Here is a 25,826-nt window from a genome sequence, read left to right on the forward strand (position 1 = left end):
GAATATTCATTGACCCTCCAAAACCGTCGTTCAAATCGGACAAAACCCCCATAATGCATCCAATGCAAAACCTATGAAATGTCAAAGGTCACGATTTTAGTTGGCCCTCTAGTCCTCCTACGGAGGACATACTGTGTATGATCGAATCTCTTTGTTAGAAATAAATATTTTCAACATGGCAGCCCCCATGGACGCACATCAGCATGATCAGTGTCTCATAGTCATACAGGATTTATTCAAAGGGATTAAAATCCTGACATCGCCGTCTACTGAACCTTCAGGTATGTTTTTCAAAATTTTATCAAAATAACGCCTAATACAATGTACTTTCTTAAGAAAATGTATTCAAAATTCTTGATTTTAATGAACTTATGAAGAAAAAATTATGAATATTTGTTATCACAGTCCCATGTGTTCAAAGTGGTGTGTTCACTCGAGAGAATTTATTCACGAGTCGCGAGTTACACTAACGTAACGGTGGCGCTAGTGTACTTTCTTTCGTATTCATTTTTGACCCGTAACTCCGGCGTGGACATAGCCTACTAAAACATACCAAAAACCAACTAAATCTTCATCAATTATTCAAATAGACCTAGAGTCTAGATCTACTTGGTAATCATGGTAATGATTTAAAACTTATAAAAGACAAAAGTCGTTATGTTTCTCACCTGTTTCAAGTCAATTTTCTTATCTCTTTTGGAGTATTTTTCCTGATAACCAAGTCATTATAATACACTTTCTCACAGGTTTCACGGCAAACCGCTGCACAATTACAATACCATACTTACATGCCAACTGTTCAGATTAAAGAGGAACATTCCTCTTTTTGGGAGAAGATAATTATCATTTTAATGCAGGTGTTCCTCTTCCTGTACAAATTTGTCTGTAGTATTGAATAGGAGAGTTAGGATTGTTCCTCTTTTTTTTAAAATAGCATAATTTGTACAGATTTCTGATTTTCAAATGTTGGCATGTATATGCAATACCATTGCTGGCGGGCTCGCGTGCGTGAAGTTACAGTCGATTACTTCACGCGCGCCCTGCACTCCTTCGCCGGTACGGTATGTAATTGCATTGTATTTGTGCAGCAGTTTGCCATGAAATGTGTGAGAAAGTATATTATATTATAATGTCTTCGTTTTTAGGAAAAATACTGATATCTTGATAATCAGACGGTGTCTGATTATCAAGAGATTTACTTACCTTCCACGTGTTTCGGATGATAATGAACTAACATACAATTTACATTACAAAAACGCTGACCTCTGGCGAGAGTTAGCGATGTTGAATCGGCTGCAAATACAGCCGTTGTATGTGAAAATCTTGTTCATGTTGACTTTCATGCTGAGACTGATAACAGCAATTAGTTAAGTGTACGAAGGCCCATAAATGGAGTTTGCTGAATCTAGCAAACTCTTTGCGCGCTCCTTTTTACACTAAACACTATTGTTGTAATTTTGATTGAGAAAAATATATTGTACAATTACTTACCGTTGTATAGTGTACCTGTGTATGTTGTTAGATTATTACTCTGTTTTGCAGCTACATGTAAGTATGTGTAGCTATTCTTGTACAAAAAACTTTATAATTAAAAGTTGGCATAATTATTCTTAATGTTCATAATTCATTATGTTATTGTGTTTGTGCTTTTATTATCAAATCAGCACAGCAGGATGGGCCCGTCGGAGATCTTCTGGAAACCTCTCTCACCAACTCCATGGAGGCTCTCCACCAAGCTCTTGATGGAAGCACAGTCTTCAAGAACCCTGCAGCCATCTTGGGAGATAAGCAGGTGTCCCTGAGGTCTATGCTTGGCCTTCAAGCCAGCGACAAGAAGTGGGCCTACGTGGAGCATTGCCTGGCCATGCTTGAGAGTCTGAGATCCTGCTTCCACGATGCCATGCTGACATACGAGGATGACAAGAAGAGAATCGAGGGAACTTCTAAGAAGCCTCTGACACCAAACATGGCACCTGCCGCATCACCAGACATCCTAAGTTTTAACCAACAGGCGGCTCTATCTGCTCTCACTCAGTTCATCACTTCTCTTGGAATCTGCCCAGCCCTACTGAAAGGAGTAGGGCTTCCACTCAATGTCAGATCCCAGTTGGCTGCTTCCTTCATCCCATCGAACAAGCCTCTTCCATTCAGGGAGCGCCAGAGAAGGTTGATGCTGATACTACGAGGTCTCGCTGACTGCATCAAGCAACCTGTCCTGGGTGGATTTATCCTATCTAAGAACCTGATTGATGTGTTGGCATCATTGATTCAGGTAGTGTGCACCCTGGAGATTAAGAAGACAATTAAGATCAGGAAACCAGATGGAACTCTTGTTAGTCCAGCTGAAGGAGCACCAGGTAAATAGCCATAAATGATGGTCAAGGAATTGCTAGGGTAACAGTATGAACTATCTCTCACAATGTTTTTCTTTCTTTCTTCTTCCTTTTTTCTTCTTCTTCTTTTCTTGATTTGCCTGCAAATTGTAAAAATGATCACCTTTTAATTGTTCTTGATAGGCTTGTCTAAAATTCTGGAAATCTGATGAACCAGTTTTTCTCCTCTTTATCTTGAACCCCTATCTAATATAAATTGTCTGCCCAGGCTTCTGATGATGGTGCAATTTAAAGTTTCAAGACTGCTATCAAAATCTATCCGTGTAGATCTTTGCCAAAATTGCTGTACAACATCAAAGGTGTTTTAGATAATCAGATAATGGCGCAAAGGACTCTCTAAAACTTTTAGTTGACTTTGTACTACATGTAAATGTAATCAAAGTTATTTTACTCTTATTCAGTTGTAATTAAAGAATTACTTATGGCTACCTTTACAAGTCACAACTCTTAGTTCATAACAATGTTTTGATCAACAAGAAGAAACTCTAATCAATCATAGTGGAATATGAAATATTTTTCAAAATAAGTTTCTATACACCCGTCTTCATGCCACAGTCCTGCCTCCCTCTGACATCCACTTTGCCAAGGCCCAACTTGAGCACCTCACCCTTCACTGCTACCAGCCCTCTGTCATCAAGGAGCTTCTCATTCTCCAGGGTGGGATGGGGTCAGGGGTGAAAGGTCAAACCCCTCTCCCCAAGGCACCGCCATGGTTGAGGAAGGTGTGTGGGAGCCTGCTGGCTGAAAGGATTGTGACTGATAAAGGAGTGGCCCATTTTCTACAGGGTATCATAGAGGATGGAGGTATGTTATGACATTCATGTAGGGTATTACCATCATTCACTTTTAGATGTAGTATCACTGATTAGCAAAAACTTATGTTTGTCTCTATATAATAATTATATTATAAATAAACATCTATATTCTAAATTATTAAGTTCATTAGATACTGATAGACACAAAATTTGACTTTCATAACCACGGCTTTCATAACCACGGATATGACATGCCTTTTTTTTTGTGTGTGTGTCCCTAAGTCAAATTAAGCTTATTTTATCATGTGCCGCGATTTGAGAGTTCACGTATTGCATGCATTGAATGGCTGCATGATCAAGCAGCGAATTCGGATTCGATTTTTGGTACAGATTTACCACGTATTGCCAGAATACACTGCCGCTGCAAATGCGATTTCTTATTTTTGAAGGCATACCGTGCTAAAAATTCCTAATTTTTATTTTCAAATGTTGGCAGGTATGATGTGATGGATAAGTCTTCATTTAAATAACAGATCCATAGTACTAGAATGAGATTGGAGATTATTTTAAGTTATATTCTTCTGCCAGGCTGTGGGGCATATTTTGACCAAAATTTTATTTTGTTCACACCTCCTCAAATATAGGACGCCATCAGCATCCAATGTGAGTATGAACTGAAATCTGGATTGAATATTCAATTTCAAAATCTATTCCTCATCTGGGTACTAATGTGGAATGGATTTAAAATTTAAAAGTTATTTTGATTAGATGAAAAGGCATTCTTAATGATATTTCCATCTTGCCATGCATACAGATACACCATCTGGCTCCTGGGCTAGATGTGATGCCATAGCAAATCTGTTAGCCACGCCCCCTTCCTCGGCTGTACCAAAGGAGGTGTACTATAAAAGCATCTGTCATCAGGTACGTTGAGAGCGTTCGTCATGGTGTGAACAGCTCTTTCAAACAGTCTTGGAAGGAGGCTCGCTCTGTAGTACAATTTAAAGCCCCACTGAACTACTTATAGCTACTTGCGCCCTCTATATAGCAAACAATACCTAATCGGTGCCTGTTGGTCCCCATGATCCCCTTTTTCTTATGTTAAATGAGAGCTGATTTGATGAGATAACCACCTGTCAGTGACCTTGCAGGGAGGTCTAATCCCTGTGGCCAAACTGACTAGTACAGACAGGCTTTAAGGCCTACTTCTTAGGGCTCAGTCTCCACAACACTAGTTTAAAAATATAGATGGTTTCTGACTTCCTTGATATGCCTCTTTTAATGTCTACTCTTTAATATGCAGGAAGACCTAATCATTAGTCTTAAAGGGCATGAAATGCAGCGGGTGTATATGCGATTTAAAATACAAGTGTGATGTTTATGTATTTTTTTTACCTTCCTCGGCCCTGTTTCATAAAAATTGTTATCAATATCAAGTTACAATAACTGTTATAAGCTACTGAAATTGTGGCATTTGATTGGCTGAGAGCAAACTTGTCATAGAAATTAGCATTTGTAATTGATAACAATTTTTATGAAACAGGGTCATGGTTTGAATGCAAGGGTTAAACTGGAATCTCTTCTTATTTAGTTGCCTGTTGTTTGCATAATAATAATGTTTTTAGTTTTTTCCTTCTTTTTTTCAGATGCTAGATGTACTTCATTCTGGGGATGATATCATGATGGGGCAGATCGTCCGGGTCATCAGTAGCTCTGTGGTTGCCATAGTAACCAATGAGAGGATGATAGCTAAGCAGTACATCCTAGACCCGCTCTTCAAAGCCCTCATAGCTGACAAAGACGTCCAAGGTAAAACAAAATCAATGAGCGGAATGATTTTAAAATATAATTCTCGGTAGAGTCAAAAGCATTGTCCTTGTTGTAATTTTTTTTTTTTTTTGCAGTAGCTAATTAAGATGCAAAGTTGGGGACTTGGGTTCTAATGTAGATAACTTCAGCTTCTTTTAAACTCTAACATATATTCCATAAATTAATGATATTATTATGCCTTCTGTATTTTGATGATTGAAATTGATAACTACTGTGAAACGATTTTTAAAAGAAAATGAAAAAAATGAAGACTTTAGGAGGGATTTTATCAACCAAGAGTGAAGGAGAAGAGGACTCTACTAGTGTTCTATCTTGCATCTTTGAAAGTTGTGGATATAATATGTTAAGATAAAGTAAAGATATTCTTCCTATCCCAAAACTGCATAATTCTGATGTGAACATTTTAGGGTCTCATCCATGCTAAAATGACTTTGAGTTTTGGCAACTTCATGATTACATACATCCATCAGGAAAGAAACAAATCTTGCACTTTATAATAGTGACTGAAAATGGCTGTAATAACAAAATTTAGTATATATGAAGTGATTAAGGCATGTCATCATCAGATTTTTATTTGAAAGTTCTTGGACTCCTTCTACACCCAGGTAACAGTCAACGAGTACTGGCCTGTGAATCTGAACTTTCGCAGTGCATCAGTGGCATCCATAGAGTATTCATCATAGGAAGAGAACCCAGCTCCCTTCTCCTTTCATGTCTTACACCCATCCTTCCTCAGCTCTTCTCTCTCTACTGCTTCTCCATGGAAGGAGTCTGCAATCTCCGGTAAGACTGGTCCTATCTTAGACAAAGAAAGCAGTCTTTGCGTGTTTGGCTTGCGTATTGCTGCATATTTATGGCAAGCCATTTAAACATTTATTCCTATTTCTTGAAATGAAGAATTACCATTGCTTTACAACAGAAAATCATTTCTTGATATCATGAATTCTTTTCTTGATATCAACAAATAGGAATAAGGTGTGACTGAGTCATTAGAAGAAGTAAGCAGTCTTTGTATTTTGCCAGACTCGTGATGCAGTTATCCAAACCTTTTTTGCCTGTTTCCAAATGTGGCTTGAAGAAAAATACATTTGATTGTGAAGCAGTTTCCTGTTTCATGTTTACACTTTGTACAGAATATTTTTATTTGGATCAACATTTCTAAATGTATGTACAGTTGTGCACCTCTTTTATTTGAAGTAGGTAATAAAGTTAGCCATTTGGGGGACTGAAATCAGAGCTTGGACAGTAGACTTCTATATGCCTTGGCATCGACCAAGTGCTTTTGAAGATACCTCTCTTTCACAGAGCATATTCCAACCTTTGCGTGTCCATCACATATTATTAAGTAAACCATCTTTAATAGTAAGTAGGCTATGTCATGATAATTGTCCCTTCCATTGAATGACAGAAAAAATGCATTATTTGACAGAGGATGCATAAATAATTGTAAAAATTCTTGATCCATTCAGATATTGAGGTGATTGAATGATACATGTTCTGATGATAATTGATTTGCCCTCAATGTCTACACTATTCAAACTGAACTAATTTTAACCCAATCCTATATCTTTGACAAAATAGACCCCAGAGCAATGGTCGCCAAAGCGAATGTCAGCTAGCTATCACCAAAGAGGTTCTTGTAATTAATGATTACACTTTCGAGAGATTGGTAATGAAAAAAATAGCATTTTAAAATTGATACCTTCTCTCCTTCTCAGAACCTCAGTAGAGGAGATCCTTTGTGCATACCTCCGTACCTCTGATCATAGTACAGCCCTCACTGCCATGGAACACATCTCAGCCATCAGGACGAATCCTCAGTATGGCAGGATGGATGAGAAGGTCACCTTCACACCTGGTTCAAGTGGTGGTGCAACCATGGTGTATCAAGGAGATGCCAGGTAGTTAACCCCTTCTCTACCACCAATTTATTTTTATGAATCATCAAAAATGAACTCTCAAGTAAATATTAAATGATATTAGGCCTTCATGGGTCAGTCATTGTAATGTTTATTCAAAACGCCCCAATAAAAGGATATTCTTAATCTGTGTTTGCACCCCACAAAATTGATTTGCAACATTTAAATGACATGTTCATAAAGCCTGAATACACAGTTTACCAATATAATCACATTTTATGCAACTTTTCTTCAACAAAGGTGGTCAGGGGGGCGTTTCGCAAAGCCTTTTTTCGATAACAAATGACAAAAAACAGTGACAAATCTGCTGATGACCAATCAGAAGCAAGGATTTCAGTAACTTATAACAAAGACTGTCATTTGTCACTTATGAAAAGTTTTGTGAAACGGGCCCCTGATGAGAGCTTGCCAGCTGCTTGCCCAACATAGCATAACATGTGATGTATGCAAGGTGTATTCTATGCATACAAATACTATCATGGAGAGCAGGTGACTTGAATAGCCCATTATTAAAAGGTTCCTGTAAGAAGCATTTTGGGTTTTTAATTCATTTGTGAGGTAAATTATTTTTATTTGCAGTATTTCGTACCCTCATTCACATGCCATGCATGTAAAATAAAGTTCATTTGCATACCCAATGTTGCTTATTTTATCAAGCATGCAATGCAGTTGGGGTACAGGCCATTCTGCAATAATGTATCATCCCCAGTACTGCACTGTTGCATCTTTTGTATTCAAACTGGCATTTCTTTGGTCCCTTTGATTGATTGATTGATTGCAGTCCGGAGGAACTGTTCACACAGAACCTGATGAGACATGAACACATTGGAAGCTGCTGTACCGCACTATTACTAAAGGTTTCACAGGAGAAGCTGTCTGCTGACTTCTTTATCGCTGTACTCAATGTGAGTATCACCTATACATCATGGTCATGCAATGATAGAATACGAAGTTGATAGCTGTAATGTGGTAAACATATCGAGGGGTCAGCGACACACAGATGTAACTCCATTTTGGTCATTCTGAGAAAAAGTGGTTTATGTGTCACTGAGCACTTGGGCCTTAAGGATTTAAGTCTATGTTTCACTAGCCATTGACTTCAGTGGGGTGTTGGGTGGAGTCAAGTCTTTGTGTTTCCTGGAAAGCCCACATTTTTCTGAACATTTTGATATCAAATACTCATTTTGGCAAAATATGGAGTTACATCTTTGTGTCACTGAATCCTCGACATATTGTTGAGCATGTAGGATTGGAGAAAGGGGGAAACTCAAATTTCGAAAGGGTAAATGAAACTAAATTAATAGCCTTTATAGAGCTAGGTGATAATGTGAAATATGATGTTGATGTCACCAAGCCTTAAGAGTAGCAAATTAAGTTATCATATTTATTTTTCAAGGTGACCATATTGGTTTATGAGTATGAGTTGACTTTGTACATTACACAATTGCTTCATTTTAGGGATTGTTATTTATGTTAGCACTATTAAGCAATATACGACTTTAAATTACCAGCATTTTTTCTCTGTTCATTTCTGTGAGTAGTTTTTTCATTATTATTATTATTATTATTATTTATTTGGCAAAAACAAAGAAAACCATTGAATACAAAACAAGAGTACATTTGAAAAAAGAAAAGATTAACTAAATAACTGTAACCCGAAGGTCTTCTTTTCCAATCCATGTGACTTTACAGAAATGGTAACAATAATAAAATGATGGGGTACAACAATTCATGAGTTTGACATATCTCACAATGCTGTGTCTTGCAGGAGATGACAGCGACAGTGGCATCACTGGACTCATCAGGTTTTGTAGCTGAACAAGACAGGGCTCCCCCTAGTGCCGGTTCGGTTCATAGCAGAGAACTTCTAGACTTAGAACCACCTTCACAGGTTGATAGGATCGACACCGTACAGCATGCTCTGAGGGTCAGTAACAGGCTTCAAACCTTTTCTGCATCTGTCATAATTATGTGGATGGAATTATTATGTTTTGGGATTGTTTGTCTGTCTATCTGTGTGCCCCTGTCTTTTATTTCCTAAGTAACTTGAGAACCATCAGAACCCTTTTAAAGCAAACTTTTCTCAAGGAGACTTGAGCCTTGAGTAACAAACTTTGAAGGATATAATATAAGTATAAATATTGAAGGATGAAGAGGTCACATATAAAATTGATTTATATGGATGCCTTGATAAATTGAAAAACCATGAGAACAGTTTTAAACAGACTTGTTTGAAGTTTGTGTAAGTTTGTTTAGTAAATGTTATCAATTGTTATGGGAGAAAACACAACTGTCATTTGTCTGTGTACCTTTGGGAAAAGTTTTATAGAGACCTAAATATCAAATTTTCTTTCTGTATCATGCATATCCTCCACTCCTGGGGGGGTGTTACACAAAGGTCGTAAAAGGAACTTAACTCTAAGCTGGACTTAAAAATTATGGAGAGCCATTTGTAGCCTTAAAATTAAACATTTCCAAAAGCAAAAATTGAAGTATTTTAGACTTTTCATAAATTCCACATCAAGAACATGAAATCTCCTTGATAATAGAAAATATAAATAAACATTTTATGCCTTTTGAAATAACTTTTACAAAATATTTTATTTATATTTATTTATGATGTTAACAGATTTCCATAGTTGTTAACTCCAACTTAAAGATAAGTTCAACTTAGGATCTTTGTGAAATACCCTCCAGGTCCTGGCTGTTCTTGAGCAGCTCTGTGAGGCCTTTGGACCCGATGTCCTCAAGGACACTCACCATCTGCTCCAGTTCTGTCAAGCCGCTCTCCAGAGGTGCGTGGATCGGCTGCAGCGGGAGGGAGAGGATGGCACAGACATCCCTGCTGGTGTCCTGGAGACGGAGACCCTGACCCTGGCTGTGGCTCTACTCTCGGCTTTGATCACGGGAGAACAGAAGGTAACGGCAGAATCTATTGTTCAAATGTGGGGTAGAATTAGTTATATCTGACTTGTAGCACAATCTTTTCTGAATTCCAATCACCAATTCTGTTCTATAACCAGTAACCAATTCTATGGGCATATTTTGTCTAAGACGAGTTAGTTCCGATGTATTAAACTAGTTTTTGTGTCCAATTCAACCAATCTAAGATTTCACTTTTAAAGAATTAACTTTTTGTAGTTGGCACAGGATGGGTCAATATGAAATGAGTTAGAATTTTATCATCTAAATAGGACAAGGACAAGGAAGGAAAAGAAAAGATGGGAAAATGAAAAAAAGAGAGGAAAAGTGTTTATATGATATGCATAGCAAAATGTTTAAAACACAATTTTTGTTCACACTTGACCACTCAAAAAAATTATTAGATTGTATTTAGTTTTATTCATTACTATGATTGCATTTTATTTGTAACAGAAAAAATTGGGACCAACTGATAAACAAATCCTACAGGACATTCTCCCACTTCTGATGACCATTTCCAAGTTGCACTCGTTGGAGCCCATCCAGAAACTAGCAGATGACCTCACCATTGCCATAGCAACCCATGGTGCTGTGTCATCAGCCTCCATCCACCATGCAGGGCAGGATAGGAGGACGACTGGAAAGAGGAATGAGCGATTGAATGTTGACGTTGGGGGCAGTGCAACCAAAGGCATCACCAAGGGAGAGTTAGGTCGACCCAAAGCTCAGAGCTGCGTTGAATCTGCTGTGGCAATGGGGAGAGGTGCACAAAGTGGTGAAGAGGTGAACAGCATGAAGAGGGATGTCTCTGCAACAAGTGACGATGTGAGCGAGTCTCTCTTACATGGCTCAAGCACTGAAGATAAGTTATGGGCGACAGGGCACCACGTGGCTGTGCCCAACCAGAATCTTCGTGAAAGATCCTCCCATCAAAATCAAGATGCAGAGTCCTTGAGAAATGATCCTTTGAGAACATGTGGAAATGTGTCAAATAGACCAGAAACCTCAAGACAAGTAGATGATAATGAAACTAATAATGAAGTTAGAGGTCAATCAGAACATAGTACATCACATGATATAGACAGCAGTGATTTGGAAAGTTCAAAGCATAAAACAACTTCAGATAGTGAAACTGTTGAAGAAATTCCAGGCCTATCTAGCAGTGATTCTCAAATTCAGATGAATCATATTGAGGATTTGGTCCTTCAGCAAGGAAGGTCAGATGAGGACAACGGTAGGCAACAAGTGAAGCCAGCGAGTGAAGCCTTTGAGGAAGCCATGAAGGACCTCACCGACCCTCTCCTCCCCGTACGAGGCCACGCCCTCATCATGCTGGCCCGACTCCTGAAGGAGAAAGACCCAAGAGCCCTTGCTGAGAGCGAGACCTTACTGAAGATCTTTGAGGAACACCTCTCTGATGATGACACCTACATCTACCTGCCTTGTATCAATGGGCTAGTAGCTTTGGCAGGCATTCATCCAGACAGGGTCATGCCTCATCTCTGCAGTATGTCCATCAGTGGCTATGCAACGGATCAGAGCAAACAGTGGTCAGCAACTAGCCGGACAGTATCCCTGGAGAAGACTCTCAAAATGGGGGAAGCTTTGGTCAGAGCAACTAGACAACTTGGTAAGCGAGAATTTTGAAAAGAAAATTCATATCTAAATAATGTTAACATTTCCTGCATGAAATGTAAACAGATATTGGCCATTGATTTTTTTTAAAGAAACTGAAGTGTAAAATCAGACCATAATGTTTGTCCATTGGGGAACATCAAGAATTTTGTTTCTTTCATTGCTTTTTAATTCAGCCAAAAGGTCGCTCTACTTTAGAGAAGGTGGTAATAGAGTAACCTTTGTAAAATCAATGGTGTATCAACTGTCACTGTAGTCATATTCTACTAAGTTTAAAAGTGGAAAAAGTGATTGGCCTTTGAATACATAACCTAACCTAGCAGTAATGACTTCATTGCAAGGATTATAGGTTCATTATTATAGATTTAGGTTATGTCAGGTTAAACGTGTATGAAATAATGATAAAACTTGGCCACGTATATTATAGGTAATACTGGTAAATGTGAAAGATCACTTTTAGATCAGTGAGTTTGACTCCAGAGAATTTTCTCTGCTTCAAGATTATGTATAGTTTTCAAAAACTTTCATTCAGATTTATTTGATTTTAGATGATAAATAGTTCAAGATAATAGCAATACTACGCTGCTGTGAAGTTTTTTTTTCCATCTCAAGTTATATATCAAACAAATGAGAGGTTGAAAGTAATTCAGATACTCATTCTGGGATGTAAATTCCAACATCACCAACCTGGGAAGTGTTTCACAAAGACTAAGATCGACTTTAAGGTGGACTTAACTATGGCAGGCCATTCATGCGACTGGTTGCTCTCACCATTATGATCTTCAGATACTATTTTTTCCTTCAATAATGAACTATCAAAAAATGTAAATTCTGTAGATTTGTGACCATGATTTGTACGTCCCTTGAGAGACCAATGCCAGTAAATGGTGAGAGAAAACAGTGGCATGAACGGCCTGTCATAGTTAAGTCCAACTTAAAGTCGATCTTAGTCTTTGTGAAACACTCCCAGCACTACACGTATGTAAAACCTTTGAGGACTGTCTACACAAATGCTGTCTCCAAACGAAGCTCTGAGATTAATTTGCCAGGAGCCATCGAGGTGGAAGGGTCCTAGCGTAGGGGAGTGTGTAGCCGTTATCTAGCATTCTTTGCAGATATTACACTACAAATCACAGGAAATTCATCATGGTCATGGATAGAATGCCATGTGATATCATCCATAATTCTTTTGATGCATGGAGAATAATTTGAGACTATAATCAAAACATTTCTTTCCAAGTTCCTTTTTTGCTACCAAAACTGTACATAGGCTTTAGAGCCCCTCTAAAGCTTTGGGAGCCCCAAAAATTTGATGGAAAATTGTCACTTAAATTGTATCATAATGTTGAAAGAAAATGTAACTAAAGACACATTACTACCAGGATTTTCAAAACAAATGTGTTTGAAGTCCAATATTAATGAAAGAATACAAAATTTAGGTTTTCTGCATACATCAGAAAACCCAAATTATGTATTCCTTCATCAATATCTGTCGTCAAACATATTGGGGGGGGGGATCTTAGCAGAAGTGTGTTTAAAAATGTCATCTTCTTTCACATTATGATACAATTAAAGTGAAATGTTGCCATCAAACTCTTTGGGAATTTGGAGCTCCTGACACTTTGTCCTCAAGGCCAAAGCATTGTGGGTCCTTTCATAAAGCATATATGTTTCATGTGATTACAGGAGAGCTTGTGCCTCACTTCAGGGATCTCTTGCTGAATACCATCATGGCGGGCACTAGACACCCAGACGGTCACATCAGAGCAAGCTGTCTAGCGCATCTCGGGGAGGTCTGTGGGCTCCTCAGGTACTCACTGGGTACAGTTGTACATGAGGTAAGGTTCACTCCTTGGATATTTCACTTGCCGGCTACTATATTCAGGCCTGATAATTACCCGATTTAAATCGGTTTCCCGATTTTCTCGAGAACTTTCAATTAATTTATTACCGATTAATTAATTACCAATTTTTTTCTTCTTCTTCTTCCCGATTATACCCCTATTTTCCATTTTTTCCCCAATTTTTTTCCCAATTTTCTTACTCAAAGGGGGGGGGGGGATGTTTTAAGATGCCATTTTTTTTCCTGAATCTTTTTTTTTACTCAAGGGGGGGGGGGTGGGTAGTTGGTTGAGGGATTTTTTTATTTTTATTTTTAAAGTGCTTTTTTTTTAGTGCTCACTATTACCCCTGTATCTTAAAAGATTCTAGGAACAAAGGCTGATAGAGAGACAGGGAATGAGAAAATAAAACGATGACATGGTATACAAGGGATGAGAGAGAGAGAGAGAGGGAGAGGAGAGAGAGGGAGGGGGAGAGAGAGAGAGAGAAACAGAAACAGAAAGAGAGAGAGAAACAGAGAGAGAGATAGATAGAGGGACAGATGAAGTTTATGAATGAGTGAAAGCAAGAGAATGAAGAGAGTGAGCAAGAGATTTCAAATTTGTACTTTTGATCATTGTGAAGTTTAGCTGCAGTAAAGGTATTTCGCTATCTTATTTGTTGTTGAAGGGATACCTTCACTATGGAAACCATATCTCATCTTGCTTATTACCTTGGTGTAAGAATGTGGGGCATGACATATTTTTCACACTTTCCAAAGGAATCCAAAGACAATTATTTCTACATTGACCACAAACTGTAAATTTGCCTAAAATCTTTTTTTCTTCTTTTTTTTTGGGGGGGGGGGGGGAGGGTAGTAAGTTCTCAAGCCTCTGCCATGGTAAACATATATATATATATATATAATTTGTAGCGGAAGCATCTTTGACTTTGTTTATTGGTCTTTCTTTATTATTCCAATTCTCTTGTTGCTCCAAATGCTCCGTAAAAACTGCACAAATGAAAATAGATCGAACGGATCATAAATCAACTGTTCATAAATATACATATTATGCTTAGAGAAACCCTGGTGACTCGTATCAATAATATGCACCTTACAGCTAATTAACCCCTTGTTTGAACCTTTTCCTTATCTCACACATTAACTTGTACTGCATATAAACTAAATACAATTCTACCAGTACATGTATGCTTAATTGAACTAAGTCAGGCTTTCTGACATACATCCTTTGTATCACTTCTGTTCATAATTACAGCATGTATCTTTATAACTAAGCCATCTATTAATTATCAATATAAACTTGTATAAATCATATAACAACTTTCTCATATTATGCACCCTAAGTACTCATCTTAGTACATTGACTCAAACTAGGCAAATCTTTGTTTACATTCTTGCATACGTGTACCTTTCATTCGCATGCCGTAGTGTACATTACATAACAATAACATTCGGTATGTGAGCCGACCGTCTCGGCTACTGTGCAATGTAAGTTACATCCATGTAATGTACACAACGAATTAGGTGCGAATGAAAGGTACTTTATCATGGAATATCGCATCATTACTGCATTTATATACAACATTCATCACATATCATCATTACATACCTTCATTCTGCCTTCTTAAGTGCATCTAACTTCCATCTTACACAAGGATGCCTCCAATATCAATAGATTTCATCCACTGGAAACCAAAAAGGGTGCCATTTCTTAACACGAATTTAGTAGCCTCCAGATGGCGCTAAACATAAATATAATCAATCTACTTGATCGACTTAATAAAATGAATTCACATCGATCACTGAAACATGGCTCCTTTAAATTATTATAAAATTTACTAAACAATCGATTGACATTATCAAGGAATTACCTATCCCTTTTAACCTATTTACTGAATGTAGTTCAGCACTCTTTATGAAAATGTCTAACCTTTGCAATATCGATGACAACAATATAAATTATATATTTATATCTCTGTCTTGAGATTAATTTTCAAAACTCACATAGGGCACATGATGCACTATCTCAAACCATCAAATAAAAATTCCCCAAATAGTATCAGCTTTAAAACACATTTACGTGGGAAATACCCGTTCTATCAGCATTACTGACTCGACTTGTATTAAATAAGTCCATACACAAGGTTTCTTCAACAGCTATATAACAAATGTATCTGGCTTGAACCAAACCTATACTGTGCTATTTACCTTACTGGATTTAACAAAATACCTCTAAATTCTTTAAACAGATTTTCGTCTCAATATGAGTCCAAATGCAATTACTGATAAACACTGTTTTCATGCTTTATCTAGAAATGTTATTTTACTAGTTTCACATTTACCGGTAAGCATGAATCTTAGTAGCTATGAGAAAACACAAAAAACATGGCTTATGTTTTCAAAGTAGAAATGTTCACATTTAAATAAATATCACTTCATGGTGAAAAATGCTATAAATGCAATATAACCACTATACTACCAACAAATATCTGGAATTTAGCAATTTTTAGCCAAAAAAAAAATAAATTCCCCTTTTTGGAATGTGATAGCCACTTAATCACATAAACATGGACATTTCAGTGGATTAGCATGATAAATCGATTCAGAGATTACTAGAACTGACCTGTGAAGAAATAAATGGTTATTAGACAAATACATAACAACACATGCATACATTTAAATGCATTGCAGTTTACAATGAAAGTTTTATGTCTTTATGGAAAATTTGTCCAATTGCAATTTTCACAGTTCAATTAGTCTCAATTCAGGCAGCAGAGTCTGTAATAAATGAATTTGTATAGTCTCACGTGCAGACCCTGAAGAAGCAAACAGCCTTCGTTCTAGACTGTTTCAAATAAACGTTTCTGGGGATAATGTAGATTAATTAGTCTTATCCACAGACCCAATGTTTCAATAACTCCAGTCTTGACTAGAAATCTTAAGGTCCTATTTAAATAACCATAACTAAATGGATTCCCCGCGAAATTATCAAATGTCGGGTTCCTTGGCCGGGAATTCCTCTTGGTCTTCACGCGGTAACAGAAGCACCAGTTTGTGGATAGGACGCTCCAATTCTTGAAGAGGGTTCTTACGCTTACCGCTATTACATACTCTGGAGTCCCCCACAACGATTTTCACTTTGCGAATGTGTCCATCTTCAGATGGAAAGACTCTGATAACACGTGCTAGTGGCCACTGGTTTCTGGGTGCATTCACGTCCTTCACAATGACAATGTCGCTGACTTCAGCTTCACGTTGTGGGTGAGTCCACTTCCGTCGGACTTGCAGGTTCTGAAGACATTCCTTCTTCCACCGATTCCTGAACCCCAGAACTTTATGAGATGCTGCACTCTTGGCCTGAAGAGCTGTGAAACGACGAAGTGCTTGAATGAATGAATCGTAGTCAAGCTCTAGATGACTATCTTTCTTGATTTGACGCCTTTTCTTTCTTTCAAGCAGACTCTGGTTCTTCTGGATAGATTTCAGGATCTGAATTTCATCTTCAGAGGCTTTCTTCTGATCGTGCTTTAGAATTTCAATCTCTGCTAGATGAAGATCCTGCACAGTAACACCCCTTTTGGTTGTTGGGTAGTCACTTGCTTTCTTATCACGCCTGTCTTTACAATGTACTCTATTAGCGGCGTCAGTTAATCTCATGCAGGCACATTGACCATACCCTGTTGTACTTGCATCTGCGAAGTGATGATACTGTACCGACCTCACGGCCTCGAATTCAGCAGGCTTGTAACATCTAGGGATAGAGAGTGGTGGAAGTTCCAGTATGTATATTCTCCATTTCTTCCATCTTTCTCGCAGAACATCTGGAAGCAGATCATCCCAGTCTGCTGTCAGCTTACACAATGTCTGGAGAATCTGCTTCCCTATAAGCATAACTGATGCCAACAGTCCTAAGGGGTCATAAATAGACATGACTGTGGAAAGTATCCCTCGCCTGGTTAGGGGCTTGTCCTGAAGTGTGATTCTGAAGTTGAATGCATCGGATTTGACACACCCTCGTACACCAAGAGCTCGCTCTAGAGGTAAATCATCATGATGCAGGCTAATCTCTCTGACATTCTTTACCCTGTCTTCCTCTGCAACAGTCTTCAGTACCTCTCTTGAATTGACAGCTTGTGCTGCTCCTTCATCCTTTCTATCAAGCAAATCAGCTTCCATCAATCTCGTCACTCTTGCAGGGGTGATCTCCTCCTCTACTGATGTGTTATGAGCGAACAACACATCCTTGTTTTCTGTCCTTAGCTCAGCAGCAATCTCACAGGCTGTCAATTGATGACTTACACCGACGGGATCATCCTCATAAGCATACTTGTGTTCATCTTCCTTCACATTACCCAGGATGCTCCATCCAAGGTCCGTCCTTAGACCATACGGACCATTATCATCAGCAGGAGGGATGACATCTCTTTGTATGAGTGCCCTTGCACAGTCATATCCAATCAATAAACCAACTTCACAACTTTGCAGGGGCATGAGATGATGTGAAATCTTGGATAAGTGAGGGATTCTCATTGCCATCTCTGGAGTGGGTATATGATCATGGTTTGCTGGTATAAACCCTCTGGTGTAGGTTGTCGGGAGAGCAATCCGTTGTTCTCCATCAAATGATCGGATGGTCAGACCCTCTATGCGTTCACTTGGTACTCTTTCATCCATAGCAGACATCGTTGAAAGAAGGAGACTGACAGGAACTCCCTGCAGATTCATCTCATCCTTGGTTTTCTCTAACATGAAAGTGGTGTCAGATTGGGTGTCTATTAATGCATACACCATTCGTTCATCTGATATGGTAGGATGAGATAACCAAACAGGAACTATCATCGTGCTCTTCCTGGTGGTCAATCTACTAGTATCGGTAGGTTGCTGACTAAATGAAGCATGAGACCATGACGTCTGAGTTTCCATGGGTCTGTCTTCTACATTTGTCTCCGTCTTTGGTTCTGGTTTCTTCCTATCTTCATGTAGACAAGATGGATGTCGCCCTTGACAAATACTACAGGTACTTCTCCATCTACAATGCTTGGACATGTGGCCTGCCTTCAAGCATCCATAGCATAGACCTTTCTCTCTTATGTACCTTTTACGATCTGTCATGTCCTTTGATGCAAATTCACTGCATTCTTCTAGGAGGTGATCCTTCCTACACAGGTAGCAGGAGCGTTGAATATTTCTCCTCTCCCTCTGTCTCTTGTTGTCTGAATTGGAAGATCTGACATTGGTGTTGAGAGTTCTAACATCTGGTACAGGCTTGCCTTGATCAGATCTCCTATCCTTCACGTGGTGTAGAGATGTGATTGGATAACATGCTATCTTAGCCTCTTCATCTATGAACCTCACAAATTCTTGAAAGGGAGGAAACTGTCCTTTCATCTCTGTCCATCCAATGACCTTACGTGACCATCTCACCACAAGCCAGTCTGGCAATTTCGCTAAGAGCTTCTGATTCTCCCTCTCATCGTTTAGGTGGTGTAGATTTCCAATCCTATCCATTGCAGTGACACATTGGTGAAGAAAATCAGCTAGCTTTCTTAGACCAAGTGCATCTTTCGAAGAAATCTTAGGCCATCTGTCTAGCTTGTCTCTGAAAGCATTTGCTATAATGAAAGAATCTCCATACCTCTGCTTAAGAGCTACCAGTGCTTCTAGATAAGCTCTCTCATCTCCAATGAGCGCATATCCTCTCACAAGTTCCAAGGGCTGGCCTTTGAGGTACTTCTGCAAGTAGAAGAAACGATCCATAGGCTGTATACCGCTTTGTTCAATGAGAACATCAAATGCATGCTTCCATGCTGGGTAAGTCAATGGATCTCCTGCAAAGATTGCTGGTTCTGGTAAAGGAAGCCTCGTCATCCTCATCTGTTCAACCAGAAATCTCATCGTCTCAGCTTGAACGTTCTGCACACTGTCTAACTTGGGTTGACTAACTTGACTTACTGCTTCAACTTCTTCCTGGATGTCGTTTATCTGGATGTCGTTCACCCAGTCCTGGCAATCTTGTAGCTCCTGCGGTTCAACAGGAAGAGACTTCTTCGACTTCTTAGATGAAGTTCGAGATGAGGGTCTAAGGGCTATCAATACATCAAGAGTCTGTTTCATGATGTTGTTGTGTGCTGTTTCTACCTCATCTAGCTTGTCATCACTGTTGTCTTCAACTTTCGCAGTTACTCTAAGTGCAGCCAACTCTTCTTGGGTGTTTATCAGTTTGTCTACAGTACTTTGTAGAGCATCTCTGGTCTCCTGTACTGTCGACGCTTCGCTTTCATCACCAAGTAAAACTCGCAACTTGTTTGCGGTTCTATTCCAGGACTTAATGCAGCTGTCAAACTCTTTGGATTTAATTTCCACTTGCCATTGTAGTCCTTTCTCTGTGGGCTTGGGTTCACGATGGGGTCTACTTTCACCTTCAGTGTCAGCCATGATGTGATAGCTCTCTTTCAGTTGTTGTGGAGACGTCTAGACGTAAATGAAGTTTTTACTGTAGCGGAAGCATCTTTGACTTTGTTTATTGGTCTTTCTTTATTATTCCAATTCTCTTGTTGCTCCAAATGCTCCGTAAAAACTGCACAAATGAAAATAGATCGAACGGATCATAAATCAACTGTTCATAAATATACATATTATGCTTAGAGAAACCCTGGTGACTCGTATCAATAATATGCACCTTACAGCTAATTAACCCCTTGTTTGAACCTTTTCCTTATCTCACACATTAACTTGTACTGCATATAAACTAAATACAATTCTACCAGTACATGTATGCTTAATTGAACTAAGTCAGGCTTTCTGACATACATCCTTTGTATCACTTCTGTTCATAATTACAGCATGTATCTTTATAACTAAGCCATCTATTAATTATCAATATAAACTTGTATAAATCATATAACAACTTTCTCATATTATGCACCCTAAGTACTCATCTTAGTACATTGACTCAAACTAGGCAAATCTTTGTTTACATTCTTGCATACGTGTACCTTTCATTCGCATGCCGTAGTGTACATTACATAACAATAACATTCGGTATGTGAGCCGACCGTCTCGGCTACTGTGCAATGTAAGTTACATCCATGTAATGTACACAACGAATTAGGTGCGAATGAAAGGTACTTTATCATGGAATATCGCATCATTACTGCATTTATATACAACATTCATCACATATCATCATTACATACCTTCATTCTGCCTTCTTAAGTGCATCTAACTTCCATCTTACACAAGGATGCCTCCAATATCAATAGATTTCATCCACTGGAAACCAAAAAGGGTGCCATTTCTTAACACGAATTTAGTAGCCTCCAGATGGCGCTAAACATAAATATAATCAATCTACTTGATCGACTTAATAAAATGAATTCACATCGATCACTGAAACATAATTAATACAGTGCTGGAAACTCGTTAAAACCAGGTCCGAGGGACTAAGGAAATTACCTAGTTATTTCAGGGTACAAAAACAGAAGAATATAAAGAGTTGGGACCAGCAAAATCACCTTGTTATAACAGATACCTTGTTATATCAAAGCTCTTTATAACTATACTGAGGTTCCACTGTAATTGTAAATCATCTTTGAAAATAATCCTGTTTTTCGAAAGTTTATGGTAGTACTGTTTAGAAATTACAAATGTGTGTCAAGTCCTTAATTTGTTGGGGAGATGTCGAATGTCACTGCATCCTATATCTTATTATAAACCTACAAAGTATTGAGTACATCCAATGGTAGTTCTAATTTTCTGAATGTTTTAATGAAGGTTCTGAACTGTGTCACATCTGCTATCAAGAACGACCCTGAGCCAGAGGTCAAGAGGTCAGCTGTCCAGGTCATGAACCTTCTCCTCCGAGGTCTGGGAAAAGATGCAATACAAGTGAGTTGGATCCTACTGCTATTTCTACTACTTCTACTACCGCTATTTCTACTACCACTACTTCTACTACTGCACTACTACTACTTCTGCTACTACCACCACTACCACCACCATCACCACTACTACCACCACCACCACCACTACCACCACCACCACCACTATCACCACTACCACCACTACTAATACCAGTACTTCTACTACTACTACTACTACTGCTACTACTACTACTACTCCTACTACTACTACTACTACTACTACTACTACTACTACTACTACTACTACTACTGCTACTACTACTACATGATGATCACGATAATGATCATAATGATTATGATCAGTGATGATGATGATGATGATGGTGATGATGATGATGATGATGATGATGATGATGATGATGATGATGATAACATAATCTACCTTATTGTTCAGTACTTAATCCACTAACTCCTTGAGTAGACCAAGACATTTCCAGGTCAAATGATCTATTGAATCAGCCCACTCGATCCCTTCCACCATGGCTTACTCACTTTACCTGAGCATCTTTGTTACAGCTTCACGAACGTGAGGTCACAGACTGCCATCACTTGAAGTATCACTTGAAATATAAAGTCAAGTACTGGTCATCCAATTAAACTGTGAAATGAATTGTCTTGAAACAACTTGGAAAGGTTTTTTTAAGTAGTTTATATGTAGTTTATAAGACATCATGTCTACTGCGAGGTTTGGAAGCATCAAAATAAAAAGAAATTGCCTTGTGTCTAGCGTGAAATCACATGCACTGGACACAGAAGTAGGTACACGGGACTACACCCACATGCGGCAGGAATGTTTGGTCCAAACTGTTTAGCTCCTTATCATGTTTAAATACAGGACATTTGAATAACAATCATCTTCCGGGCAAATTTATATAATGATGTAAAATAAAGAATGAGAAATCTTATAACATACTTTACATCTATCCCAGAACTCGACCTTCTCCTTCAGTTTGTTGAAATTAATTACCTGATCCACCTTTTGATAGAAACTACTCAAATAGGCAGAAGATTTGAGTCTTCTTCAAGAGCTTGGAAGCCTGGAGTTTCCGGCTGATAATTATTCTCAAGAACTCAAGTGCTACTTCAATCAAACCATTTTCAATCCAAATAATAGCTTTCATCCTGTTTTGATATTTGTAATTATTTGTGATTGCAATTGTCTATTGTATGAGCAAGATTGGAAACTGAAATTTAAAGGTTAAGACCTTTCCCTAAATACAGTTTGCAGTAACCTTGTGATAGAGATATGAGTTATGACACAAATTATTGAATGAAAGAGAGCAATTGTAAACTGGATACAAATGATGTTTGTTTATTTTATTTTAAGCACGGTGGCATACTTCAGCCAATGGCTCTTCTTCAGCATAGCCGTGCATAATAAAAGCAATCACAATTTTACAAAGAAATATACATTATAGATAAACATGGCATACATACAAAGTTTAATCAAACATACACACATATATATATATATATATAATATATATATATATATATGTACAAATAGGTTAGAAGGCGAGAAATCCAAACAAGCCCTAATTTAGAAAGAGAAAACGAACAGAGAAAAAAAATAAAAGGAAACAAATCAGTTGTTTTGTTTGCCATTAAATGTCAAACATGGTATTACAAATGTTATAAACTCCTTTTGAAAGCACAGTAAGTTGGTTTATATTTAGTTTCTAGCGGCATTTCATTCCATAGTTTTGCACCATAATAACTTAAACTTTTCTTTTTGAAGCACGTTTTAATTCTTGGTATCATACATAGAACATGTTTGTTACGTCTCTCAACTAAGGTATCCAAAAACAATTTTTCATACAAAAGTCTAGTTTAGTATCTATTTTCCACTCATATTACTGTTTTAAGTAATCTATTTTGTAAAATTTGTATCTTTTGAATATTTTGTTTCTTCGTATTGTTCCAAACAACATCGCAATAATCTAATTTACTTGACTTATAAAAAAGTAATGGGGATTTTTGCGAGATGCAATGTCTTATTCTTTTTATTCTTTTTATTCTTTTTATTTCTTTTTCTTGATAAATACCGTGTGAGGATGAAAATAGTTACATTTTCTTCTAAACCGCTTAGAGGCAATTTGCAATTTGTGGTATACAAATATCTTATTATTATTATTAAAAGAAAATGAGAAAAATTATACCCAATAAAAAGGAGGTTTACATAAAAAGATTTGAAGGAAAGCTATATTATAATGACAAAATTAAAAGGAATGAAATCATTTATAAGGATTGTTGAAATGACAAGGTAGAGCTTGGTCACCTTACATAATAGATTGTTACTCCATCTTTTACGTCAGTGTGTAATGCTTAAATATCTGCATTTACATGTAAGCACTTTGTAATTGTCTATTTCATCATCCCCCCCCCCCCAGAATGTTGGTCAAAATCCATTACATTTCTATAACGCTTTAAAAGACCAAGAACTAATGGATACAAAAGCAAATTTTCCTAATGAAGCATCCAAATTTTATTAATATTCCACACAAACAAATTATTACAAATGCTTCTAGAAAATAATAATTAGATACAATTTTTGGGTGCGTCTAATCAACTTCATGAAAGTGTCTGGGATTCCAGGATTATTTTTTTAAAACATATCCATTTAAAAGTTTGTTTTTTTAAACTTGAGTATGATTTTATAAAATATTCTGTGTGCGTCAGTCAACTTGATGAATGTCATAACTTTCTGATATTATGTACTGATATTTCTTTAATGGGGGAGGGATTTAATATCATTGCTTTTTAGAGTTCTTACAATCATATATATTAATATGCAATACAACGTCCGGGAACAAGTGGTTAATTTCATGAAACCGTTTTTAAAAATGGGTGTGGTAGTCAAACAATTTTTTCATAAAAATTACGAAACATGCTCAAGAAATGTGTAGTGCTGTGTGTACATGCATGTACAATTTATATTTTTGTTTATTTGTCTCTCTAAGAACTAGTAGAAACTTTGGAGGACTATTAACATATAAGATATAATCTACAAAATGTATGTCTTGGCAGTCAAACTTGTAACATTTTCGAAACCAAATTATTACAACAACAAAACACAAAAAAATCCCCCCTTTTTAAATATACTCTACTTTGATCTACTTGCTTTATCTGCAGTAGGTGACAATTTAAACAGTCTGCTTTGATGTGCACTGTGTAACAATCTGTTAAGTCAAATATGTAAAATGGTCAAAATGTCATTAATGAGAAAGTCCACTTTGATATTAACTTGGTTTTAACTCCACTACATTTTGCGTTCGTGACACACCTTTCATACCACTTCAATTGTGTTTTGCTACCTTAATCAAATGTTTACCAAATTATTGATAAAGCCAACCTCCATCCCCTCTTCTTTCTTAGGTTCTGGATGCTTCGATTCGGGATGTCTACCGCTGTCTGAAGCATGTGAGGGATGTTGAGAAGGATGAGGTGCTGCTCCTGCATGCCCAGTTAGCCCTGGAAGAACTGGACATCTTCATGAGACAATATTTATTCCCAAAACAGACCCTCTCAAAGAAGATTACAGTTTTAAATCCATAGTAGGTCCCAAGCTGAATCGATTTATTGCCAATCACCCAGTTTTTGGTTATGCCTGCCAGGTCATGGGCATTTCACAAAGATCCTAAGTTGAACTTATCTCTAAGTTTGACTTAATAATCATGGAAAGCCGTTGGTATCTATGAAAATATTTTGTAAAAGTTATTTTAAAAAGCATGAAATGTTGATTCAAATCATTAATATTTTCTATTACCTACAGGGATTTTATGTTCTTGATGTGGAATTTATAAAAACTATAAAATACTTTTGAATATACAGTCAAACCTGTCTATAGCGACCGCCCTAGAGAAACACAAAAAGTGGTCTTTGTAGACAGGTGGTCTTTGTAGACAGGTTCCATAAGTGCATGTTTCAATAAGAAACCATTTTCAAGGGAAACAAAAAATGTGGTCTTTGTAGACAGGTGGTCCTTGTAGACAGGTGGTCACTAAAGCAGGTTTGACTGTATTTTATTTTACGGCTACAGATGGCTCTCCATAATGTTTAAGTCTAACTTAGAGTCAAGTTTAACTTAGGATCTTTGTGAAACACGCCCCTGGTCATGGTAACAAACTGTAAAACCCATTGAGACGAATACTGGATACATGCTCGTAAAAGTTATTTTATTATTATTCATTTATAGACTAATTTTACATTCTATGATGCAGAAACGCAAGTATTTCTTTTGAGAGGAAAAACGAAAGTTTGTGAACCATCTTGATCACTTGGACAGTGAATATTCTCAAATGTATAAAGTGTGACTTCTCCATTTTTAAAAGATCCTTTGGTGGTTGGGATCATTTGCACCATGTGCTATCTTCAGACAGGTCTAATTGGTCAAATTTCTATTTGGCTATCATATACAATTGATGCTTGTGAATGGGTTTATTGTATGATCTATCCACACTCAAGTCCAGACTGTATGCATCTATTGTACAAGCCCTGATGGCTTTGTACAATAAGTGCGTAAACAGCCTCAACAGGAGCGGATAGATCCTGTAATAAAGGAATAAAACACATCCATCATCTATTGCATACAACAAAACTCCTAGATT

General features: G+C 37.6%; 2 protein-coding genes across 3 annotated transcripts; one reads left to right on the forward strand and one right to left on the reverse strand.

Annotated features, from left to right (window-relative positions):
* Positions 1-164: 164 nt before the first annotated feature.
* On the forward strand, positions 165-24,928 carry LOC100888484 (transport and Golgi organization protein 6 homolog). Its single transcript, XM_030975302.1, has 14 exons — positions 165-281; positions 1,665-2,357; positions 2,949-3,197; positions 3,963-4,072; positions 4,795-4,957; positions 5,584-5,761; positions 6,697-6,879; positions 7,679-7,802; positions 8,666-8,824; positions 9,595-9,816; positions 10,273-11,449; positions 13,141-13,292; positions 21,071-21,184; positions 24,595-24,928. Exons 1-14 carry the CDS (start codon positions 176-178, stop codon positions 24,772-24,774), a joined length of 3,810 nt encoding a protein of 1,269 aa, XP_030831162.1. The 5' UTR covers positions 165-175; the 3' UTR covers positions 24,775-24,928.
* Positions 14,220-20,689, reverse strand: LOC105447377. 2 transcript variants are annotated; one of them, XR_004062234.1, is made up of 2 exons: positions 14,907-20,689; positions 14,220-14,287 (listed from the first exon to the last, which is right to left on the reverse strand). XR_004062234.1 is itself a non-coding variant. In XM_030975303.1 (2 exons), exon 2 carries the CDS (start codon positions 19,730-19,732, stop codon positions 16,286-16,288), a length of 3,447 nt encoding a protein of 1,148 aa, XP_030831163.1. In that variant the 5' UTR covers positions 19,733-19,874; positions 20,494-20,689; the 3' UTR covers positions 14,220-16,285. The 2 variants fall into 2 exon arrangements, 1 of the variants encoding a protein (XP_030831163.1); XM_030975303.1 differs by having other exon boundaries at positions 14,220-19,874; positions 20,494-20,689.
* Positions 24,929-25,826: the final 898 nt, after the last annotated feature.

Source organism: Strongylocentrotus purpuratus, unplaced genomic scaffold (genome assembly GCF_000002235.5).
Source record: "Strongylocentrotus purpuratus isolate Spur 01 unplaced genomic scaffold, Spur_5.0 spur5_scaffold_8, whole genome shotgun sequence".
Taxonomy (NCBI): domain Eukaryota; kingdom Metazoa; phylum Echinodermata; class Echinoidea; order Camarodonta; family Strongylocentrotidae; genus Strongylocentrotus; species Strongylocentrotus purpuratus.

Excerpts from the sequence above, each read along its gene's own strand:
- LOC100888484 (XM_030975302.1), top strand. The coding sequence starts at position 176 with ATGGCAGCCCCCATGGACGCACATCAGCATGATCAGTGTCTCATAGTC. Across the intron at positions 5,762-6,696 it reads GAAGGAGTCTGCAATCTCCG|AACCTCAGTAGAGGAGATCC; the intron begins GTAAGACTGGTC and ends TCTCCTTCTCAG. Across the intron at positions 11,450-13,140 it reads CAGAGCAACTAGACAACTTG|GAGAGCTTGTGCCTCACTTC; the intron begins GTAAGCGAGAAT and ends ATGTGATTACAG.
- LOC105447377 (XM_030975303.1), bottom strand. The coding sequence starts at position 19,732 with ATGGCTGACACTGAAGGTGAAAGTAGACCCCATCGTGAACCCAAGCCC.